A 23,507-nucleotide genomic window follows, 5' to 3' on the forward strand; every position below is an offset into this window, starting at 1 on the left:
GTATTTCCTAAAATCAGATCCTAAAATGAAGTCTTTTGACCACAATCTAAGGTGTTCCAGATAGGTCTCTTAGATTGTATTTATGTAGATATGTTAAGTGTTCTAAAACTGTATAAAACTCTGAGAAACTTGATGTCCTAGTACATTGTTATGTGTTGGGAGTCAAAATTTCCTTGTCAACTGCATCATAATGAACTCTAATACAGTTACTATTTTACTCTGATGGTATTGCAAATGTGCCTTAAGTTCATAAAACTGGTAAGAATTTCTGAACTAGTGGAAAAACTGGATTTAAGCAAAACAATAATATGGAACTGAAAAATTATCCTTTTTAGTTCTTTATGACTTTTTAAAACATTGCTGCCTTTCTAAAATGCTTTGTTTTTCCAGACTTTAAATTGTTAAATTGCTCTAAGTCAATTAGCTTAAGAGAAACAGAATATATCTTTATCCTTCTCCCTACCTGAACTCTCCGGAATTCAGAAACTCTAGGTGGTATTATATTTGCATAAGTTCAATACAATTCTGTTCTCCTTATAACAGGACACAATTGGAAACATTTGTCATGTAACCAAGGCTTTGACTGGAGTGTCCTATTTGAGAGAGATGCATAACCTCAGCTATGACCAGACAGCTTGAAGGAACCAGGTTAACTTTAAGAAGCCAGTAAAGCCCCCAGAAGTACCAGTTTGTTACCCTGCTTACAGAGTTCCCAGCTGCCTTACCAAGTGAGTAAAGGTTCGCACTCCCTGGCAAATACAGGAACCTCAGAATACTTTGGAGACCTCGAGCAGAGAGGAATTCACCCAAATCTATAGGTATTGCAGCAGAAGTTCTGACAGCAAGTATCTGGCTTGGCTTCTGGCCTCAAAAGGCTGTTAAAACTTCAATCTTGAAAAAGGTCCAGCAGGTTTTAAAGAATCTACCTAATCAACTGTTATTCTTGCCACACCCATGTAAATGATCAGGCCAAGTTTTTTTGAAACGACTTATTTTGCAAACAAATTAGTATTCATTTGGCTATCTATAAAGGGTGATTATAGAGAAAATAGGTTTCAGTAACATCTGAGTAAATATTAAACTGTAATACTGTTCATTAGAAACTGGACTAGATCTTGATTTCTTCTAATTTCCTCCAGTGCTTGATTATAATTCTCCAAAGTAACGTTTTTTATTTTTCTTCCAAGCTTCTACGTTGGATTTATCCGAGAACTAAGAAGCCCTACAAACTTAACTTAGTAAACTTCCGAGAAATCACCACAACAGCTCTCCTATAGGCAATCTTCATGCCTGTTGCTCTGTGGGCCACTCAAAACGATCACCAGAGACATTTGAACTACAAACCAGGAAAATCCGTCAGACTGCCACTGCGCACTAAAGATGGTTCAAGCTTAACATCTAAAAATCATCTTGACTAACCTCAAAATTCAGAAATTGGTTTATAATTTGATCCAATCAGTAACCAGTGTTTTTGTTTCCACAGAAATGCCTCTTATTTAATACCTGATTGCTTGAACCTTAGGCCTAACTTGCATCACTGCCTCCCGAAATGAGTCTGAACTGACCTATGGCCAGGACTGGTTCAATAAGACCAAACAAGCGGCTAGCTCAATTTTAATGTGTGAAATTTCAGGGAAGTTTCGGAGGAGGAAACTGCAGGGGCCCAGGGCAGGACACCCCAAATGGGCCACTTTGGCATGAACATTATTTTGAGTTAAAAGCAAACAAAACCCAGGAAATTCAGGCTTCCCCCTCAACGGCCTAAATTTACATTGGAAGGGGGAGAGCCTGTACCAAGAAGTGACTGTTAAGAGATTCCGCTTTACCAAAGAAACTTACCTAAGAGGACAAACTTTATTCTCCAAACATTTCCTCTCACCTTCCTGCTAATGGTCTTTCTCCCCTTTGTATCCTCAGACTCCTACCCCTTCTCCTTAGTTCATAGAAGCCTCATGTTGCTGGTCTTCAGAATTTCATGTCTGTGTGGATTCCCCATACATACGAAATTAAATCTGATACTCTCCTCATCTGCCTCATGTCAACTTGGTTCTTAGTCCAGCTAGAAGGACTTCGACGGCCAGAGAAAATTCTTCTTTCCCGATATAGCAGTCCTATATGGTTGGAAGAAATCCTACTTGATCTGTTATTTTACTATAGTATTAGCTAATTTTATATGAGATTCTTTGGTCTAGAATAGTATCTTTCCTTTTTTATGGTACCTTTGTCAGCTTTAGGATTATCTTAGCCTCTCCTAATATGCATGTTTTTAGTTAAATAATTTCAAATTCCAGGGATCTTTCTCACCATCATCACTCCTTTCTAAATGAAAACGAAGCTTGTCAATTATTCCAAAAAGCACACAAGTAATCCTTGCATTAAAGCATGTAAAAGCATGTAAAATGTAATCGATTACGACTCTGTTTAATAAAGAAATGCATATATCAATTAAAATTCATCACACTCTGGATGTCCAAAAAAAGTAGTACCCTTAATTGATAATATGACTCTACCATCTAGTTTTTTAAGCCAACAGTAAGCTCTTTAACAACATAAAAATCAAGTCTGAAAATTCAAAGGAAAGCCCTCTGAGAATGCAGGAAACCTGTTTCCAGCCAAGCCCGAAACCCCTCAGGATGGTCTGGGCCCCCTGAAGCTAAATCCCAATCACATCAAATTTCAGTGAGTCTATGCCAAGAAAAATACGACTTGGGAAGCAAGACAAATGCCATTTGCCACTTGTTTGTGGTACCAACCAACCACTTAAGCTATGTCATACAATCTCCTCCTGGACAGTCTCAAGAAAGTAAGGTCTCTCAATATTAAAGCATTCTGGGATAGGTAGTAAGTGAAATGCTACAGGGGACAATGAGAACCATGTTATATGACCAATGCAGAATGGGGGGGACACAGTGCAGAAGGAAGAAAGAAGCCTGAAGAAACCAATGGCTCTGGGTCTTCCAAAGATCATCTCCACTTAGTTTTATTTAGGAAATAAGGAATGTTTGAAAAAATTATAAAATGAAGCCATATCCAGGTCAGATTATAGAGTTTGAGGCTAATTCCTTTAATAATCTCTCACTGCTTTCCTCTCTAAATGACCAAATGTTTGTTTTATGATTAGGTTAGCTTGTACTCTCATGTCATCAACATAAAGAGAAAATAATCTCACATTTGATACCAAGTATACTGTGATATTTTCAAAACCTGTATTTCAAAACCATCTATTTTAGAGGGAAGAGGAATGGATGGGGCTTCCTTAAATTTCTCCAGTACTCCTGTTCAAAAGAGACCATCAACACTGTTGCAAAGGTGGGGAACAACTGAAAATATCTACAAAATGTTTTCATATACGGAGTTATTTTCCTGTCTTACAGTAGTCCAGTGTATTTGACAGTCACCCCGAGGGATTTCAAGAAACTATCTGAGGAATGGGGCTATAAGCAAGACCTCTGCTACTCCTCTTTTAACAAGCCCAATGCTGCCCAGTGCACCTGTGACACAGAATTCTGCCTGTCCCAACCCCAACAGTTATATTTTTACTAGAATTTTTTTTTTTTCCGAGAACAAGTGAGCAGCAGAATAATTCTAGAGCAGTACTGCCCAATAGAACTTTCTGCAATAATGGAAATGTTCTGCATCTGTGCTGTCCAATACAATAGCCACTAGTCACATGTGGTTACTGATCACCTAAAATATGGTTAGTGAAACTAAGCAACTGCATTTTTAATTTTAATTTACATTTTACCAACCATCTGTGACTTCACCACAGTGGACAGTGCAGTTTTGGACCAATTAGAATCTCCTATAGGAAAAGATTGTGTGTGTGTATATATACATATACAAATCCTTACGACAAAATTCTCTAGAACAGTTGAAGAAAAAATTACTTTTAGTCAACAGACAAATCAGGGTAGAAATTATGTTATTTGCCTTCAGTGTAGAGTTACTTAATGATAGAACACACACTAGGCCCTCTTTTTCCTATCCTAGTTTCTTTTTATGACCAACAAGAACGATTAGTCACTTTAGTGACTGGTCAAAGATCGGTCTTTTTGCCTTGACAAAGGCAGTTAACAGTAATCCAGGAAAAAATCTGTTCCAAATCTCACAGTTTTCAATTAAAAGCAGAGCCTCAGGCTTAACCAATAGATGTATCATCAACAGATTTCTAAAATTATTAATCATAGCAAAGAATAACACCATAACTTATTAAACTTAGCTAAGTATTCTTTCCTCCCATGGATACTAGTGGGACATCCACAGAATAAGTTCTATTTCATTAAGTCAGAAGCAGTTTGTTACAGATACTCGATTTTAAAATGAGTATTAAAGAAAAAGGTGAGAAATATCTTATGCTTGCCTTAATATCTCTGGCACCAATTTTTTTTTCTTTCTTTCTGAGAGGAAGAGACAGTCAGGTTTGACTCTGTTAAATAGTAATGCAAATTCATTCAAACAGTTAACAACATAGCACGGATGGAGTTTGAGTCTATTCAGCTATTTCAGAGGGAATAAGAATTCTACAACATTAAAGTATCTTTACCTCGTAATGAACAAACAGGTCCATTTTCTTGATTCTTAGAGCGCTTATTTCTGAACTGACTTGGAATATCTAATGAAAGGTCTTAAAAGAAAATAGGAAAATAGCTGTTAGAGGCATATGTGACACTTAGAAAAGAATTTCAAAAATTGATGTATTCTTACAATTATCTCATACTGTCTTAAATTTTCAAAGGAAACATTAAAATTTTAATACAATATCATATCACCACATGCCAAATGTCTTACCTAGGAATGGATCAAACTTTCTAGATTCTGTCCCACATATGAGGCAGTTAACCTCATTTTGGAGAATACCTCCGAATATAGCTGTGACAACCGTAGATGCTCCATTTCTAAAGAAAATCACCACACAGGAAAATATATCAGTAAAAAACTAAAATAAATATGTATAAAAGCTGCTATACTTCTTTGGGGGGAATATGTATATCATTTATTTAATTTTATTTAAATTATGAAATAATACAAAAACTTTAAAGCTATATAAAGGTATACTAGATAAAAGGTTTAAGCCACTAGCCTCTCCACAGCCCCACTTTCAAGCCCCCTAATTTCTCCAAGAGCCACTAACACTGACTGGACATTTGCCATTACTAACAAACATGACATACATGCCTATACTCAGGGCAAGGGGACCCCTTTCCTCACAAAAGAGAAACCACCTTATAAATTTTTGCAAGGCCTCTCATAGGGAATGCTCTCAATTACTTTACTTTGAATAACCTCGCTCAGAGATAGTTTTAGACTTTTTAGATGGTCAGCTGTCAGATTGGGGAAAAAGAGGTAAAGAAATTTAATACATATTTAGTAATTACTGGTGGAGGCATGACTTCACAGTTGAAGTGCTAGATGTTACTATCAACAAGGCTTTTAAGCTCACTTAAAACAATATTGTAAATAATTTCCTTGTTGAGATCAGGAATATACCACTTTAAGAACGATACAAAACCAACTGCCCTAACGTGACTAGCTTCTCTGTGCCTCAGCTTCACCAGATGTTCAGCAGGAATAGTATCTAACCTACCGCAGAGGCCTGGTGTGAAGATGAAATGGGGTGTATCTGTACAGTGCTCAGACAGATGTTTCCCAAATTAGAAAGCCCTTAAATTGTTTCAAGGCTCTTTTATTAGCGTAATAATTAGGACCGCACCTGTCTTCTGCTTTTATTTTATTTTTTTTAAAGTATATATCTTGAACATGTACCTCACCCTTTTTGACAGCAGATTGGCATGCCACAGTATGAACACAGATTGGACGCAAGAACCACCAAGAAAGTATACCATGAAAGCATGATTAGCAAACGCTTACAACAGCACTTACTCTGTGCCGAACTCCATTCAAAGTACTTTCCATGTATTAAATCAGTTAATCCTCAGAACAAAGCTATGAAGCAGATACCATTATCCCCATTTTACAGACCAGGAAGCTGAGTTCCAGCTTGGTCCAGAGTCACACAGCTCTTAACACTATGCTCCTTTTCTTAATTTAGCCATATAATATTATGGTTTTCCAGGTTCAGTTGTTTGCTATCATTAATAGTACTACAGCAAACATATATTAACCTTTGTGCATTTATGTATGCAGTTACTTAAGTCAGTAAATGCTCGGGGCGCCTGGGTGGCTCAGTTGGTTGAGCGACTGCCTTCGGCTCAGGTCATGATCTTGGAGTTTCGGGATCGAGTCCCGCATTGGGCTTCTTGCTCGGCAGGAAGTCTGCTTCTCCCTCTGACCCTCCCCCCTCTTATGTTCTCTCTCTCATTCTCTCTCTCTCTCAAATAAATAAAGAAAATCTTAAAAAAAAAAAAAGTCAGTAAATGCTCTTTTTTTGCTTATAGCAATCTGAGGTGGTTTCTCTCACTTGCAAACAATCATACTCCTAATACACTGAACTGTACTTTTGAGTTTCTCCAAATTAAACCCACTGCCACGATGAGATTGACAAAAACTACTCAAGCAATTATATTATTTTAAAGGTCTGCTTCCTTTTCCATGAAAGGGCTTCCATTCTTTACTGGCAAAAGAAATATACTGCAGCTTCATCTTTTTTTTAAAAAAGCTGTTCATAAGATACACAGCTTTAGTAAATTAAAAAGGGAAGATGCATTGGAACTATCTGATGTAACAGCTATTTCAGGGTTCAGGTTTAAGAACTATGTCATAAACAAAGGGCACACCAAATAAACTACTGGAATCAAGGGACTATGATCCTCTCATATTGATGTTCACATACAATACTGCCCTTAATTAAAATGGAAACTGCTTTAGTAAAAAGCAGTACATTTAGACTCAATGTAGTTCTTCCTTTATAATTTCTTCCTCTGAGAAAAGGATACTCATCTAGTCTTGGCTATCTGATGTGTATGGCATTAAGTTAGGTATACAATGACTGAAAACAAGATCCATAAATGATTTCAAAATTGATTTCCCCTTTATTATAACTGTATACCAAGAGTGTTTATTTTTTTTTTTAAAGATTTTATTTATTTGACAGAGAGAGCGCAAGCAGAGGGAGAGAGAGGGAGAAGCAGGCTCCCTGTTGAGCAAGGATCCCGATGTGGGACTCGATCCCAGGACCCTGGAATCATGACCTGGGCCGAAGGCAGCCGCTTAACCGACTGAGCCACCCAGGCATCCCTACCAAGAGTGTTTAAATATTACTTGGACAGACTCTTACACTGCTAGGGTCTTTTATAATAGCAGTAATGATTTTCTATGTACTAAAAAGAACAGATCTGTCACTTATTTCTACCATCCCCACCTTCAGTAGCGTTGGATGTGTTTACACAAGTAAACACAGATATTGCATAGGAGACCTTTTTTGTAGTTTTAGCAAATAGGAACAGAAAGAAAAAAATTATCATATCTCACTAATGGAACCTAAAATTACTCCTCTTTAAACTATCATGAAAAGATATGGGTTAATACAGAAAACTCATTAGTTACTAGAGTTTTCCGTATCATCCTAGGACTATTACACAATGTGACTCCATGACGGTGCCTTGGGCATCCAATAAAATAATAAAAGACATATACCCTCTTACTTCACACAGACTACCCTTGATAGAGCCCAGTTCAATATTCTTAGTGTATGAAAGGTCATCATAAAATACAAAGCAGAATTTTTCACTTAATGTAATACTACTTTTAACTTGGTGCTAGCAGCAAGAATAATTCTACCAGGTCACAGATCCCTCCCCTTCTGTACTGGATTCTGACTGGAACCATAGTTATCAGGACCTAGAGAGCCAAACGTTTTGAAAAGTACAGCAATTCAAACGGTTGCCCTTCTCTGATACGGCCTGATGAGCGATGAGGCTGCTCTGTCATTAAAAGGACCCTAACTTGGGGCGCCTGGGTGGCTCAGTCGGTTAAGCGACTGCCTTCGGCTCAGGTCATGATCCTGGAATCCCGGGATCGAGTCCCGCATCGGGCTCCCTGCTCAGCGGGGGTCTGCTTCTCCCTCTGACCCTCCCCCACTCATGCTCTCTCTCTCATTCTCTCTCTCTCAAATAAATAAATAAAATCTTAAAAAAAAAAAAAAAAAAAAGGACCCTAACTTAACACTACATCAGATTTGTGAACTGCAAGGCAATTACTTACTCTTTTCTTTCTGTCTTTGGGGAGTTTATCTTGTAAATCCCTTTCCTGCACAGGTCAAAACAAAACTTTTCAAAAAATTTGAACAAAAGGAGACTACAATTAAAATCAGACTGAAATAACAGTAAATCATCCCTACCTCAAGCAAAATAAGCTTTCTAATCTCAATGTATATTTTGGGGTATTAGTACCTAGGAAAGCAATCTAAAAGGTTTGATGTGTTCATATTGAGAGGCAAGAAAAATTCTGAGAACTTACAAATGCTTCAATTTAATTAAAGAACAAATATATTTTAGGAAAATTCACATTCAAAATATTTTTAAGACTGTTTCTAGTGAATAAATATAATTATTTTAGTATAGAAAATTAAGTCTCCCAAATATTATTTCATACATTTGGCAGGGAATTTTCAAGTGCTGAACTGTACAAAATATTTTCTGTTGTTCCTCAACTTTTAAAATAGTCTATACCAAAAACCATTAGGACTATACCAAGAGGCAAGTACAAGATGCCGCTGGTATGGAAGCAGGAGGCCTGTGCTAGTCCACTTGGGTATAAAATTCAAGTACACAAAAGTTTCAGCAAAAGTCCAGGAAAACTCTCCACCTTCCATTATAAATCGAATAAACAATAACACCAACAGAAATGTCTGAGGTCCTCCTAAAAAAAAGAGAAGGAAACTACATCTTACATGCAACATTTGTTACTTGCAGATAGAGTAGAATTCTCCTGTAGAATTGCTGAGCGGGAAACCCCATTGAAACCGCCCTGGAGTTCCAAGTGCAGGTGGTCCAAAAGGTAGCGCATAAATTCATGGGCATCCTGTTGCTGATAACCCCTTAAAGCAAAAAGAAGCAGGTCGTCACTGGGGAGGCTCCACATGCCCAGCCAAACATGCAGGAAGGCAAAGTGCTACGAAGGGCTGCGGCCCTGCACTCAGCACAGTGAGGCTCCCTGACCATTCATCCCCACTTGTGCCAGGTTTTACTTCTCTTCAAGAGAAATTGCTCTTCAAAGAAAATTTCTCAAATTTCTCTACAAGGAAAAATTCTACTAAAACAAATCTGAAAACACAGAATATTAGAGCTAATCAGAGGTGTAGTGATCTCAACTGACCTCACTTTAGAGATGAAGAAAATTGAGGGGCAGGAGAAGGGGTGCGTGTCATGCCTAAGTCCTACAACAAGAGAGTAACAGAGGTGGGATGGACTCTGGTTTTCCCACTATCCCACATGGCCTCTCCAAAAGATGCTCAAATGTTAAAATGTCACATCTTGCCCTCAGCAGAAACCTTGGTCTTATAAACCACCCTTATAAGAGATAAGGAATTTAAAACCAATTTTTTTAGACTGAAAGATACTAATTTAACACTGGCTGAAAGGAAGAAAAACTTTCTAAAGAGTCTATACTCGGATCTTAATCTCTGATTCAAAAGACATTTTTCATATAAATACTTTAAAAAATGCATTGACTCATATACAATTATGCTCTAGCCTAAAACTTGAATATAAGCAACAACATATTCTTAGGTTATTTCTTATACTACATTCAGACAGGAAAGGATATGGAATTTTTTTTTTTTTTTGAGAGAGCAAGCACCAAGGAAGGAAGGGAGGAGGAGGATGGGGGGGAGAGAGAGAGACTCTTAAACAGGCCCCATACCCAGTGAAGAGCCCGACTGGGGGCTCCATCTCAAGATCCTGAGACCATGACCTGAGCTGCGATCAAGAGTCAGACGCTTAACTGACTAAGCCACCCAGGCGCCCCTATATGGAATTCTTATAATAATACAGACCATGACAAGTGAAGGCTGACAGAAAATGAAATTGGCACACTTAAAGGTTATAGAGGCTTATGTAGATAAAATAAATCAAGCAATGATATACACGTAAAGTACTTGATAACACTCTAGATAGAAAAGATTTCTGCCTACGTTCTGCCAAAATGGAAGGTTTCCTTTCTTTTAAATCACAAGTATTTCTGGCTTGGTCTTGAGTCAAAACTTCCACCACTCTTCCAGGCAATGGTTCCATGGATGTCTTTCAACCAGAGTTTCCCTCAATATACATTTCTCCCCTTTCCCTAAGATTTCTCGTGGAAATCATAAATTATGAAAACCATCCACCTAACCAATGGAACTTAAGTCAGAAGTCACTTTAGTATTTCACTGTAACTTTTTCTGAACTACTTAACAACTGAGTCTCAATATATGTTCAAGTAGTTCTTCTAAGACTCCTATAAAAAAAAATGTTAAAATTCAGTCTAAAGTTTTCAAAGTTGTTAGATCCTTTACATATCTACAGAGGTGCTTTAAACTTTTTCATCACAATATCCATTTTTTTTATGACTCAAAGGTAAGAGGTATCTTAGGTATCTTAGGTCGTATTTGAAATTCTATCACATATAAAAATAGTTTTATTTTCTCACCAAAATAAACTAGTATCTAATCATTTTTCTAAAATGGATCATGAAACCAGTACTTTGTAGTTATGTTGATTTGCACTTTCAGCAAATACATATCCATCCCTTTTTAAAAACAATCTGCCTAATGTACATTCATGAATGTTTCCAACCACACCATGACTCTTTTGATTCTCTTTTCTTATATCAAAACATATTATTTTCTATTGTTTCCTTTACCATTAGAAATATATATATATATATATATATATATATATATTTTACCTACATGAAATCATGGAACACTCAGCTGTTTTATAAAGGTATGCTTCAATTTGTGGTCTTTACCAAAAAAAACACGAAGTCAGCTTCTTCTAAGACTAGGAAATTTTTCTGATTCTGACTAAACAGACATTCACAACTCTATTTTTAAACAAATAATAGCTTCACTGACTTACCTGAAAATCTTAAAAAAATACTATTTAGTAAGTTAAATTAAACAAACTTCAGTTATCTTTTCAATTATTTCCCAATTATGCAATCTGGAGCCTCAAAATTTTGTGGGTAGTCAACTTAGGTCTCTCTTCCTTGGTAATCGTGTAAAAGGAACACTCCTCACATTTAGGTTCAATGTTTATGTTTTGTATACAAATTATCTCAGTGATACCACCCAAACAAGGGCTGGCAAAACAGTGAGGAAATGGATTTATAAAGAACCAACTGGTATCTCTGTGACAGACTGGAATTAAGACAGAAAAGAAGACAGGAAAATAACAGTGGCTCCGATTTTAATACTGTTTCTTAATTTGTTTGTAACCTTAGGTAAAGATTACCTACCTCCTTCTTAATGCTTACAGAAACTCTGTGCCATAAAGATGCTGTGAGAAATAATGGTTGGAGAGCACATGGCAAATATAAAAGTCCAAAAGATCATGAAGAACCCCTTCTGAACGAGGGGCCAAGAAAGAGGGACGTGGCTGAAACACAACGTGTAGAAATACAGGGGCAACCGTTTCTTCACAACTTTTGGCACAAGGAGACAAGCTGTATTTACCCAAATCTTACAAAGAAATGTCCCAATGGAGAATGATGAAAAAATGTTACTTTGTTAAGTGTGAAAAGCAGACAATCCAAATACTGAATCAGATACCCCAGAATGCAGGCACATACAAATACTTGTATGATGCCGACACACCTAACTGGGACATACACCTGTGCATTACTGACTATTCTCTGCATTCTGGCAGTACCAGTACATAATGTATAAGATGGAAAGACCAATCAGGAACAGGATATGCCTATCAAATTTTATCATTCTAGAACAAACTTCTAAAATACCTAGGACACACCATAATTTTAGGCTCTGTTCTTATTTTTAAGGTATCTTTTAAGAAAAAAAATCTTTAACATTCATAAAAGAATTCTATATTGTTGTTTTTTCCAAATTGTGTATAATACCAAAGTCAATTAAATTTAGCTATTCCTCTCCATTTTGTGGCATCAACCACAGCTGAGTTTCTCCAAGACAAAAACACCAGAAAATGAAAATGACAAAAATAACTGTTTTTGTTTACAAACACACAAAAAACATACAACTGCAAAATTCTTAGAAGAACTAATATTATAAATTTAATTATAATTATAATTCCCAATTATACAATCCAGAGCTTCAAAATTTCACTTACTTATAAAATATCATCAGTATACCTAGAAAGATTATTAAGATATCACATGCAGAGACCCATTTGTTGTCCACAAAGATCTTTTATATTTTCTACAAAGCCAAGTAGAATAGCTAGTAGAAATAAGAAGGTTTTAGGAATTTATTCACCTATCATTTTTAAACACTAATTACAATAAGAACTGATAAAAACAAAACTAAACTCCTTGGGAAGTTAAGGCAAATATATTAAATAAGTTTATGTGAAAGTAGAAATAGCGCATAAATGATATGAGAAGCAAGGGAATAAATACCGTGACCCAATTTGAATTATCAAGAGATTTTCCTAGAGAGTTAGCATTAAGCGGGACCTTAAAGTTAAAGACGGAGACAGAGGTCAAGACAAATCCCATAGGACAAACATGACAAAGATACAGAGACAAAAAGACAAAATCATGTTAAGGAAAGCAAAGAGTAAAAAAAAAGTCTAGCAGAAAAGACTATCAAAATTAAAAGCAAGTATCTTTTTTTTTTTTTTAAAGTAATCTCTATGTCCAATGTGGGGCTCAAACTCGACCCTGAAATCAAGAGTCTCATGCTCTATCAACTGATCCAACCAGGCACCCCCAAGCAAATATGTTTTGATTCAGCAAGTGCTCTCTGAGAGCCTTGCATATGCATGTATAAGACTATCCACTGCAGCACTGTCTGGAACAGCAAAAGGTAAGAAACAACCTAGATAACCACTGACAGGGGACTATACATAAATTATGATACAATCATAAAGTATAACATTATGCAGCCATAAAATGAAAGAAAGTTATTTAGATACTAGTACAAATTACCTCAAAGTAGGAAAAAAAGTATGTTACCATTTATGTTAAAATTATACACACACACAGAATATCAACAAAAGGATAAACAAAAATCTAGTAAATATGGCTGCTTCTAGAAAGCAAAATGAAGGGCTAGGAAATAAAGTAAAAGAAAAAACTTTCATTGTATATCCTTTCTTTACCTTTTGAAATTCTCAGCCATTTGTATTTTACCTACTTAAAAAACATAAACTTAGTGGCATCTGGGTGGCTCAGTCGGTTAAGCGTCCACTCTTGATTTCAGCTCAGGTCATGATCTTAGGGTCCTGGGATCAGGCCCCATTTAGGGCTCCGAGTGCAGTGTGTAGTCTGCTTGAGATTCTCTCCCTCTCTCTCTGTCCATCCCACTCTGCCCCTCTGCTTGCTAGTACGTGCTCTCTCTCTGAAATAAATAAAATCTTAAAAAAAAAAAAACCCATAAACTTTAAGTTACTTTTCTGAAAAGGAAAGGGACAGGAAAAGCAGGGCATACTAGGAAGCCATAAGAAGTGTGGTAAGTAGATATGCATGTTGGAAAGGCCAAACTTTGGCAAAAGTTTATACCACTGGGTAACTGGGTTTTGGTTTGAGTGGGGAAAAAGAATAGTTTTGGTGGGGTTTTTTTTTTTTTAAGATTTATTTATTTATTTATTTATTTGACAGAGAGAGAGAGAGTGAGTGAGAGAGGGAACACAAGCAGGGGGAGTGGGAGAGGGAGAAACAGGCCTCCTGCGGAGCAGGGAGCCCGATGCGGGGCTTGATCCCAGGACCCTGGGATCATGACCTGAGCCGAAGGGAGACGCTTAACGACTGAGCCACCCAGGCGCCCCAGTTTTGGTGGTTTCTATACGAAAGCTGTTAATTACATTTACTATATATATATATATTTTTTTTTTTTTGCATTACTTAATGAATGAAAGTTGTTCCTACTTTCCACATGCATGTGTATTTCAGAGTCCTCATATTTCATTCCAAGGGATCAAATTCCCCAGACTTTGTCATAGGTTAATCAAGGAAAATGCGCTTCCTAACCTCTTTTAAAAATTTATTTTGTCGGGCTCCCTGCTCAGCAGGAAGCCTGCTTCTCCCTCTCCCACTACCCCCTGCTTGTGTTCCCTCTCTCACTGTCTCTCTCTCTGTCAAATAAATAAAATCTTTAAAATAAATAAATAAATAAAAATTTATTTTGTGATCATAAATATAACAGAAACATAGTTCAAGGCTCACGGCACTTCCACACAGGCAGGCCATGTTACAGGAACTTTACCCTGCATACCTAATAGGAGTAACAGCTATAGGAAGAAAGCCCTACATCTCCCTGCCTCACCCCTGGGTGTTGTGCAGTGACCTTACACTTAAGCTTTATCCCAATCTCAAGATCTAGATCTAATCAAAAGAAAATTATTCGTCGATTACAAGAAAATGGGGACCAAGCTCAATTACTGTGAAACTGAGAAAGCCTTGCTAAGAATACACAGGCATTCTACTCCCATCAGTCACTAAGGAACCTAAGAGTTCATGTGAATTAGGAATCACTCCAGAAACTCCTCAACTTCGTCACCTTCTCCAAGAGTTTTTTCCTTTCATTGCTAAGGATACAGAATGGGCAAAATTAAGCAGCTAAAAATTAGATCATGCTCACAGCTGAGCTATAGAAACTTTATATAAAGGGCAGAGATGTGGGCAGATTTTGAGGAAAGGTAGAATTCTATTGAATAAAAGTTTCATACAGTTTCTAAACTCTGCTTAAGAATAAAGGACCTGAGTCACCATGGGAACCAAGCAGAACAGTATAAAGTGAGTTGGTACGCTTCACTCAGGCATGTGGACAAATGACTGCTGACACATCTATTCTTTACCAATTCCACAAAGACCTGAGTTCTAACTCTGATCCTAACACCTACTAGATGTGTAAGATTGAACAAGTTCTTCCTCCTCTGTCTCAGTTTTGTCTTTTTTAAAACGGAGTTAACACTTTCTACCTTGACGGGAATTTTGTGGTTGTGTTTTTTAATGAAGATCAGATATAAAAGGCCTAAAGTGCTAGACACGTAGCATTCAATAAAAACTAATTTTATATAATAATAAAACACAAAGACTAAGTCCCTATCAAGAGTCTAACTAGGAGACTATATTAGAAATGTTATATTGAGTCCAAACCTGGTTAGTGGTAACTTAGCAGTCATTTCCACCTTTCCTACTTGGAGTCAAGAAACTTTAAAATCCTTGCAAAATTAGTCTCTTCTGAGAGGAAATTTAAATGTCACGATATATAAAAGAAGTTTCCGTCAAAACAAAGACCAGGGGTAACAACAGTCACTCACATCAGATCCTCAAGGCTAGACTTCTCGAGTAAGGCAACAAATGTCAGTTCTCTGAGGTTATTACCTTTTTTTTTTATTATGTTATGTTAATCACCATACATTACATCATTAGTTTTTGATGCAGTGTTCCATGATTCACTGTTTGCATATAACACCCAGTGCTATCTTTTAAACATTTTTCTATACTACTAATATATCTAAACCACTATGAGGCAATAGAGCAAGATAAACTACTAAGTCTTACTACATACAGCATGCTGGGTGTTTTCGTTTTTGTTTTTTTCAAAAGGAGAGGGATGTACATTAGGTGCCAAACTCCTGACTAGCAAGAGCACAGACCTGCTTCAGAAGGACAAAATCAGCAGAAGGTGGCAAAGGCTGTTGTCAAACACCTGCAGGGCCTCAAATCTGCCGTTACCTGCATCCCTACCGAGAGGACTAACCTAGGAGAAGAGGCAGATTCCTCTGACAGCAAGGCTGTTTCCCTCCTCAAGTGAAGCTAGAGAGAGAGCAAGGAAAACACAGTGACTCTACAGCCACATCAGGATGCGGCCCAGCTACCATTTGCAAACTGAATCCCAACAGACCTGACTTCAGAACCCAGCCCAGAACAGTGAATTTCAGACTACACATTTCTACAGATTACATCTGGATTTTTTTTTTTTAGTTGAAATAACAAGATGGTGTATGATGGTGTATGATCATAAGATTTTGAAAGAATCAATGGAATTTTGTCCAGTATGTGTTCCTAAATTATTTACAAGGGCACATAAGTTATCTATAAGGGCTTTGTTTTTAGAACAAAATATCCTACCATTTGTTAAAGACATTTTTAATGTCTATGTATTATTTAAACACACACATTTGTCTAGTCAAACGATCCAACTGTTCTTCTCCTTTTAAAAACAAAACAAAAGGGGCACCTGGGTGACTGAGTTGGTTAAGCATCGGACTCTTGATTTCAGCTGAGGTCATGATCTTAGGGTTGTGGGATTGAGCCCCACATCGGGCTGTGCGCCAGGCATGCAGCCTGTTTAAGATTCTCTCTCTGCCCCTCTCCCAAACCCTCCTCCCCCCTCCCCCGCTCTAAAAGAATAAAAATAAAAAAATAAAATAAAACCAGTCTTTAATAAATACCTTATTATTTAGAATAGCACCACTTCATAGGAAACTGTTCCAGGAACAGCATAAAGACTAATATTAATGTTTTAAATATTCTTCATTAAGTAATACTTACCTAAAATTTGGCATAATCTTCCAAACAACATAAAATAAGGACTCTGGGCTAAATGCAGTCTGGCTACCTTGCCATAAAGCACAGAGTGTCTTTCTAAACTCTTCCACCAAAGACCTGGAAAAGAAGAAGGGACAATACCCCTGGCATTAGTGAGAGGCTACTGTTTCAATGCATAATGTCCAATTGTCTACAATTCATAATAAAAAATGTAAACATAAAAAGGGTTTGGTTTCTTCTAAACTAACTCTGACAGTTAAGTAAGAGCATCTCAAAAACCCACATAAATTGCAGTAATTACAGACAAAACTAGTTTTTAACTATATGGTGAACTTTGTGCCAAAGTAATGTCATACTTGTAGAATAAAGCAATAGGTAAGTTACAAACCAAATTATTTTAAAATGTACATTTTTTAAAAACTTAAAACAAGTAACAGATTCTCTTTCTCCATTTCCTGCAGTTTTCCTTCTTGCCCTCACAAGGAACACTTCCCAGACCTCAGTGTGTGACCATCTGCTCATCTCTGCCTCAGACAGTTCATCTGGCCACAAAGCTTCAATACTCAACTCTACACCAGGACTTCCAAATCCAAATCTGAAAGCCAGATTTTCTCACGACCACTTTTAGTCAGGTTTCTCCAGTTTCCAAGATGAATTTTCTCCTGGATGTCCTCTTGTCACTTCAAACTCAATGTGCACTAAAGCTGCTCTCTATACTCTCTCTACGATCCTCCAATACCCATTCTTCTCTTCTCTCAGAGGAATAGAACTTTCAATTTTTGCTTGGCAAAAGAACTCCTGGACTAAAAAACTTTGAGCGTGTTCAACTTCTGAGAAACTCCCTTGAAGAGAAAGAGCAGTCCTTCTCATTAACCCCTTCCTTCTTCCTTCTAGCTGGAAGGATGAAATGGTGGCACTCCAGCATCAGTCTGAGCTATGTGGACGACAGCCCTACACTAGTGTTGGTGGAACAGAAAGCTAGAAGGAGCCTGATGATTGTGGCAAACAGCCCTAGATGGATAATCTCCAGCTTTTACATGAGAAAATAAAAAATGGATGTTTAAGTCACTATTAATTTTGTTTTTCTATGTATGTAGCTAGAATGAAATACCTCCAATAACTAACTAAACTGAAACATCTCCAAACAATTTAATATCTGTATCTGTCAATACAATACCATACTCACAAATACCTGATTGATATCTCAGCGAATCTCAATAACTTCTTGCTCAACCCCTGTCATCCAGTAGGTCCCTAAGATACAAACCATATTTTTTACTTCCTAGTACCTGAACCCTCTCCCTGTATTTGAGGAATTCCCCACCTTAAGAGTCTTGGTAAGAGACTGCCTCCCACTATGGAAGTTGGAAAGGCCAGATACTTGCTTCCTCAAAACCCCCTTGCAGCCAGGGCTCAGGTACATGGCCTGGGTTCTGCCTACTTGAAGCAGAAGTTAGTGATGCAAAGCTGGGCAGTGCCAAATCCTTTTTGGTGATGAAGAGCATCATCTGGAGTACAGGGGCAGCAATAACAGCAGCATTCACCCAGCACCCACCTCTAACAGTGCTGTTAATGGAACTTTGGTGTCACACACTGAGCAGTGTGTTGTCATGGGTCAGTGATGTTATGGAAGCAGTGATATCCTTATGGGACAGACTTCCATGGGGTAATTGCAGCAATGGTCCTGGATGTCTAGATTCCAGACCTGATTTTCCACCCATCCAGTAATAGCTTACCAACAGACCTGCATTAAGTTCTTTTTCTGCCTAAAATGGCCAGAGGCAATTTCTGCAGTTTGTAACTAAACCTTAAATGACACTAATGCATCAAGTACTACTAATTCTCCTCTTAACTTTTGTGAAAATGTATTTTTTTCTTCCTTATTTCACTGCTATCTCGTCCAACCCAACTACTATAAAGTGTGAAGTCTCCTTGAATGCAGGCATTTTCCAGTTCATCCTATATGCTGCTACTAAAGCAAACTCTTAAGATATCAATTGTCGTGGTATGATTCCACCCCTACTCCAATGCCTGGCTTTAAAGTTCCCTGGTATTTTGGCTCTAACCATACTGCACACTATTCTAGTATGTTCTATCCTAATCTCCCTCAGTCACTTAGGCAGAACAATGTCAGATTGTAAAATGGCTCTTCAGAATGTGTGGGGATGGGGTGTATGGGAGCAGGGATGGGCTGGCAGAAAGAACATTACATTAAAATATATACAAATTAGGGGCACCTGGGTGGCTCAGCTGGTTAAGCATCCGACTTGGTTTCAGCTCAGGTCATGATCTCAGGGTCATGAGACTGAGCCCCGTGTTGGGCTCTGTGCTGAGCCTGGAGCTACTTGGGATTCTCTCCTTCCCTCTGCCCTCCCTGCCCCAGCTTATGCATATGTGTGCTCTCGCTCTTTAAAAAAAAAAAAAAATATATATATATATATATATATATGTGTGTGTGTGTGTATATACACACATATACACACACATATATAAATATAAATACATACACACACAAATTATAAATCAGAGCCTTATTTCAGTAATGTTAAGATATGAAAAAAACTGCCCATTACAATCATAATACAGATCTTCTGAACATCAAATGGAGCACAGCTGCACTGAATTTGCATACATATTGGTTCTCAATAATCATTTGTCAATTTTTCCCTCTCCGTATCAACTAAAAATTGGCTGTATTGCCCCATAATTAATTTGATGACTACAAATTAATTTTATTATCCAAAACAGATTTATCTAACAATATAACACAAATCAATTCACAAAAACTAATGATATTCATGCTGGTCTACACCTAGAACTGTGTTTCATATACAGATGTCAATTTTAGAGCTCAAATCCACAAAAACTTAATATGTAGACAGCTAAACTTATTCTCCTATTAGGTAAACAGAAATAGAAATAAAAAAATAGAAATAAACAATTATTAAGATCATTAGCTAGACAGTTAAACCCAGGTTTTAGAAGAAGAGTGTTTTAAAATGCATGTGCCTATGAACTCACATAATGCAATGGAAATCACCAGTAAGAGTCCCTTGTTTTGTAGCTCAAAGCCAGAAAGGATATATTCTTAGAACTCACACATTGTTATCCCCTTGGCTCCTGGTGTGGTATGTTCGCCTTCCTGCTGTTTTCCCATTCCTTAACTCCACAGCGGGCAGTTCTTTGAAATAACAGCAAAACTGCTCAATGTTACTATTTTAAAAGGAAGGGAAGAAAATTATTTTAAAAAGAAGAAAGAAAGAAAGGAAAGAAAGAAAGAGAAAGAAAGAAAGAAAAAGAAAGAAAGAAAGAGAAAGAGAGAAAGAAAGGAAGGAAGAGAGAGAAAGAAAGAAAGAAAAAAGAATTTACTAGGACTGTAAAGAAAGTTCTATAAAACCTACATGTGAATTTTTAAAATGTGATCTTTCAATTTCTCAAGAAATTGCTTTGAGTTTCCCCATTAAGTTTCCTCATTTACTCTAAGAAAACAGTATTAACAGATGACTTTGTAGAAATGAACAAAGAGCTTAAAGCAGAGTCTGTTCCAAAAAATTCTGAATTCTGGGGCACCCAACTGACTCAGTTGGAAGAGCATACAACTTAATATTGAGGTTGTGAGTTCAAGCCCCACATTGGTTGTAAAGACAAATAAAACTTAAAAAAAATTTTTTTTAAATCCTCAATTCCCCTCCCCAAAGGTTGTCACCATTTTTTTCTTTTTATGGTACCTGTTTCCAGGTATTCAATAATTTCCTCAAATAAAAACAAACCATGAAACCAACCTTATTGTTTAGATATACAGTCAAGAGTAATAAGGAGAATTCAGTAGTGACTTGAATTTCTTATTTGAACAAGACTAGATAAACCAAGAGATAGTACCTTCAAGGAGGGATCAAGTATGACTTCTGCTCCTTATTTGCAAGGTGGCCTTGGGAAGAGAATTAATTCTGGCCTTTGATGCCACATTAAAATCTACAAGTACATGACCTTCAAAATAATTTCTTCTACATAACTGAGGTCAGCCTTGTTGGGTATTTTATTTTTACTACTTATCTTACATTTTAAAGATCTTCTAAACATCCAATCTTATGACCATATTTAAGACTTAACTAATGATCGGATTAAATTCTCTGAACAAGGTTCTCTGTAGTCCAGGGGCCTGTTGGCCAAATCTGGTCCCAGGTCCCAGACACTGAGCTCTTACATTTTTAGAGTTGTTTAAAAAGGGTGGAGGTGGAGGGATTGGGGGCCGGGGGGAAGATAGGAGACAGACTGTGTGTGGCATGCAGAGACTAAAATACTTACTGTCTGGCCTTTAAATGAAAAAGTTTGCGGACCTCTGCTCTAGTTTATTCAAGAAGCAATAGGAGATAAATAATAACTAACAATTACTTACTGCTGGGCACTGTTCTAAACCCTTTATATAAATTATTTAATCTTCCCAACCATCCTATGAGGCACAACTATTATCCCTGATTTTACTGATGAGGAAACTGAGGCACAGGGAACTGACCAGAGTTAGTGGCAGAGACAGAATGTGAACCCAGAGCCTTTCCTCCTAACCATTTCACTAGAAACTAACAGCAGCATCCTAAGCTCTGACGTTGACAGTACCTGAGCGACTGAAGGATGGCATTCATGAAACATGTGTTCCCCAGATTCCGGAGGCCTGTGGCACAGATGGCAGTGGTGCTTCCCTGCAAAATGGGATGGGCGGCCATCAGTAATACCAAGAGAAGGACATGTCAGACATCAAAGCAAAGACCTATATTTGAAACTCTAGCATCAAGCCAATTTGGAATTGGTCCTTTTTTGTCCAATGAATATTTCAAACTCTCATTCTACTTTCTGTATAAGTGTCCAGATATTTTTAGAAGCCTGTTTCTGATCCTGGGATTGTCCGACATGGGAGTACCTCATGGAAGCTTATGAGGAAACCAGCATTAATGAAAACCATGGAGTACAAATTTGAAAACCAGGAAGATCCTTAAAAGAAATGAAGTTTAAGACAATGCTTTCATAAGATTTTATTAAAACTACTACAAATTGAAAAGATATAAATATTTACCTGAAATATTCACCCCCAAACCTTTAACTATGCCATGCATAAATGACCAATACATGTATTCCTAGCAATGGGATATCAATCTTTAAAAACTACCTGAATTTCCCTTAAAGCCCAAGGCTTGATTTTCTGATTAGCTCTACAAATGCACCGTAACATCTGAATACTACACCTGAGAAGAGAATCTACCAATCCAACTCAGAGCATCTCTGCCCATAACTCAGATGGCCAGAGAGTACTTCAGCTCTTTAACAAAATCCTAACACTTTAACTAAGTAAGTGCATGTCTAAACATAACTAGCATGACAGCAGAAAGGCAGATGCAGGGCAAAATTACTAATGTATTTAAAAGTATTTAGTGATCTTTAAATTTTATTAATTTATTAATGGATCATACATCTGGTAACAGATGGTTACCAGAATGAGGAAACACATTCTTTCGTGGTGAAATTGTATTAATGAAGTCCTAAGAAATAAAACTTACCAAAACTTCAGACCCATACAATTTGCACTTAGAACCTTTAACAGAAAATAGCAAAGATCTTTGGGATCCTTAGAAAGAGAGTAGCAAGACACATGAATAGGCTTTAAGAGTGAACACTTGCTAAGGTAGAGGAGCACAGTAGTAATCCTGATGGCAGGAAGGCACTGACAGATGGACAAAAGTGGGTATTTAAGTCACATCAAGAATCATTAGTACAAGTGGCAAACATTTTGTAAAATATACCAAATCCAAGTTTGGTAAGGAGCAACATTAATGAAAAATTTATGAAAGTTTATAAGGAGCAACATTAATGTTAGAGTTGTAATAAAACAGTGACGAGATCTCAACCAATTCTTACATTTGTATATATTTTAATTACTTACATTTACTTTTAATAACTTGCTGTTTAGTGATGAGTTTTCCAAAAGTTTTCTTTTCCTATGCCTGTCAGCTGTGAAAGCCGAGCTATTAAAACACAAATAGATAGTCAAAAAGACATTAACACAAACATACTAGACAGCAGGTTAAAAAATAAACGTTGCTGTTCTAAGGGTCTGGGGTATAGAGCCCTGCCTGGCTGCTTAGCAAGGCCAGGAAGTGACCTGTTAGGCCCACTGTGGCCCACAAGTATTTGAAGTAAGTGACGAGTTCCACTTTCTTGGCAATCCCCACTACTCCTCTAGCAAGGTGGGCTGCAAGCATCTACCACCAGGCACCTCCCAGAAAAGCTGGCCAGGTAGATGTAGTCTGTGAGACAATCCCTCTTCACTACCACTATCTGCCTAATCAATTGTGAAGCTTCAAAAACGAGAAGACCCATTCCTCACAACAAAAGGAAAACCCTTGTCTGATATGATTATACTGAGATTTAACATTAATTCTCAAATACTATGCTACTTCTTTCTTAATTTTGACAAAGATTTCCTATTTTGCTCATTTTCATAACAGATTATGATATAACCTGAATTTCTGCAAAATAAATTATAGGCACATAGATATATACAAATTAATTCGATTCAGCTATGCTACAAAGGATATTCTGAAACAAATTCTAATTAGCATGGATATTCTGAATTAAAATTTTTCAAAATTTTTCTTGATGAGAGATATTTTGCTTAAATTTTATCAGAAAATAATTCTTTCAAAGGGTTACTTTAAAATTATATATCAGGAGACCTAATCTAAAAGAAGCAAAAATTATCATTTTTTACTATTAAGACATAAAAAACTACCAAAAACTGTAGTTTCCACCGCAGACTAAAGCCCACATTTGAACAACACAGACTTTTTAAAGTCTGCCAATTCTTTTCCATCTTCTAAAAAGTATGA

At 37.0% G+C, this 23,507-nt stretch overlaps 1 protein-coding gene and 2 long non-coding RNA genes across 9 annotated transcripts in view; 2 read left to right on the plus strand and 1 right to left on the minus strand.

Moving 5' to 3' along the window:
* Window positions 1–2,678, plus strand: part of LOC135361566 (uncharacterized) — a 39,756-nt gene extending 37,078 nt beyond the window's left edge. For all 3 annotated transcript variants that reach the window (XR_010404992.1, XR_010404993.1, XR_010404994.1), the window contains exons 3-4: window positions 544–728; window positions 1,188–2,678. This is a non-coding gene — a long non-coding RNA (uncharacterized LOC135361566). The remainder of the gene's footprint in view (window positions 1–543; window positions 729–1,187) is intronic.
* USP3 (ubiquitin specific peptidase 3) overlaps window positions 1–23,507 on the minus strand; it is a 108,555-nt gene that overhangs the window by 28,853 nt on the left and 56,195 nt on the right. For 3 of the 5 annotated variants that reach the window (XM_064570338.1, XM_064570340.1, XM_064570339.1), the window contains exons 5-12: window positions 22,562–22,643; window positions 21,244–21,326; window positions 19,729–19,842; window positions 16,633–16,746; window positions 8,849–8,995; window positions 8,161–8,205; window positions 4,789–4,895; window positions 4,544–4,624 (exon numbers count right to left, since the gene is read on the minus strand). In XM_064570338.1, the coding sequence (XP_064426408.1) occupies window positions 4,544–4,624; window positions 4,789–4,895; window positions 8,161–8,205; window positions 8,849–8,995; window positions 16,633–16,746; window positions 19,729–19,842; window positions 21,244–21,326; window positions 22,562–22,643 (773 nt within the window). The remainder of the gene's footprint in view (window positions 1–4,543; window positions 4,625–4,788; window positions 4,896–8,160; window positions 8,206–8,848; window positions 8,996–16,632; window positions 16,747–19,728; window positions 19,843–21,243; window positions 21,327–22,561; window positions 22,644–23,507) is intronic. The other 2 variants (XM_045899903.3, XM_045899901.3) reach the window with 1 other exon arrangement.
* Window positions 3,111–17,589, plus strand: LOC135361567 (uncharacterized). Its single transcript, XR_010404995.1, has 3 exons — window positions 3,111–3,309; window positions 12,760–12,940; window positions 17,091–17,589. It is a non-coding gene; the product is annotated as an uncharacterized LOC135361567 (long non-coding RNA).

This window comes from Mirounga angustirostris, unplaced genomic scaffold (genome assembly GCF_029215605.1).
Source record: "Mirounga angustirostris isolate CCGP_5_RB_7025 unplaced genomic scaffold, mMirAng1.0.hap1 SCAF_9, whole genome shotgun sequence".
NCBI lineage: Eukaryota > Metazoa > Chordata > Mammalia > Carnivora > Phocidae > Mirounga > Mirounga angustirostris.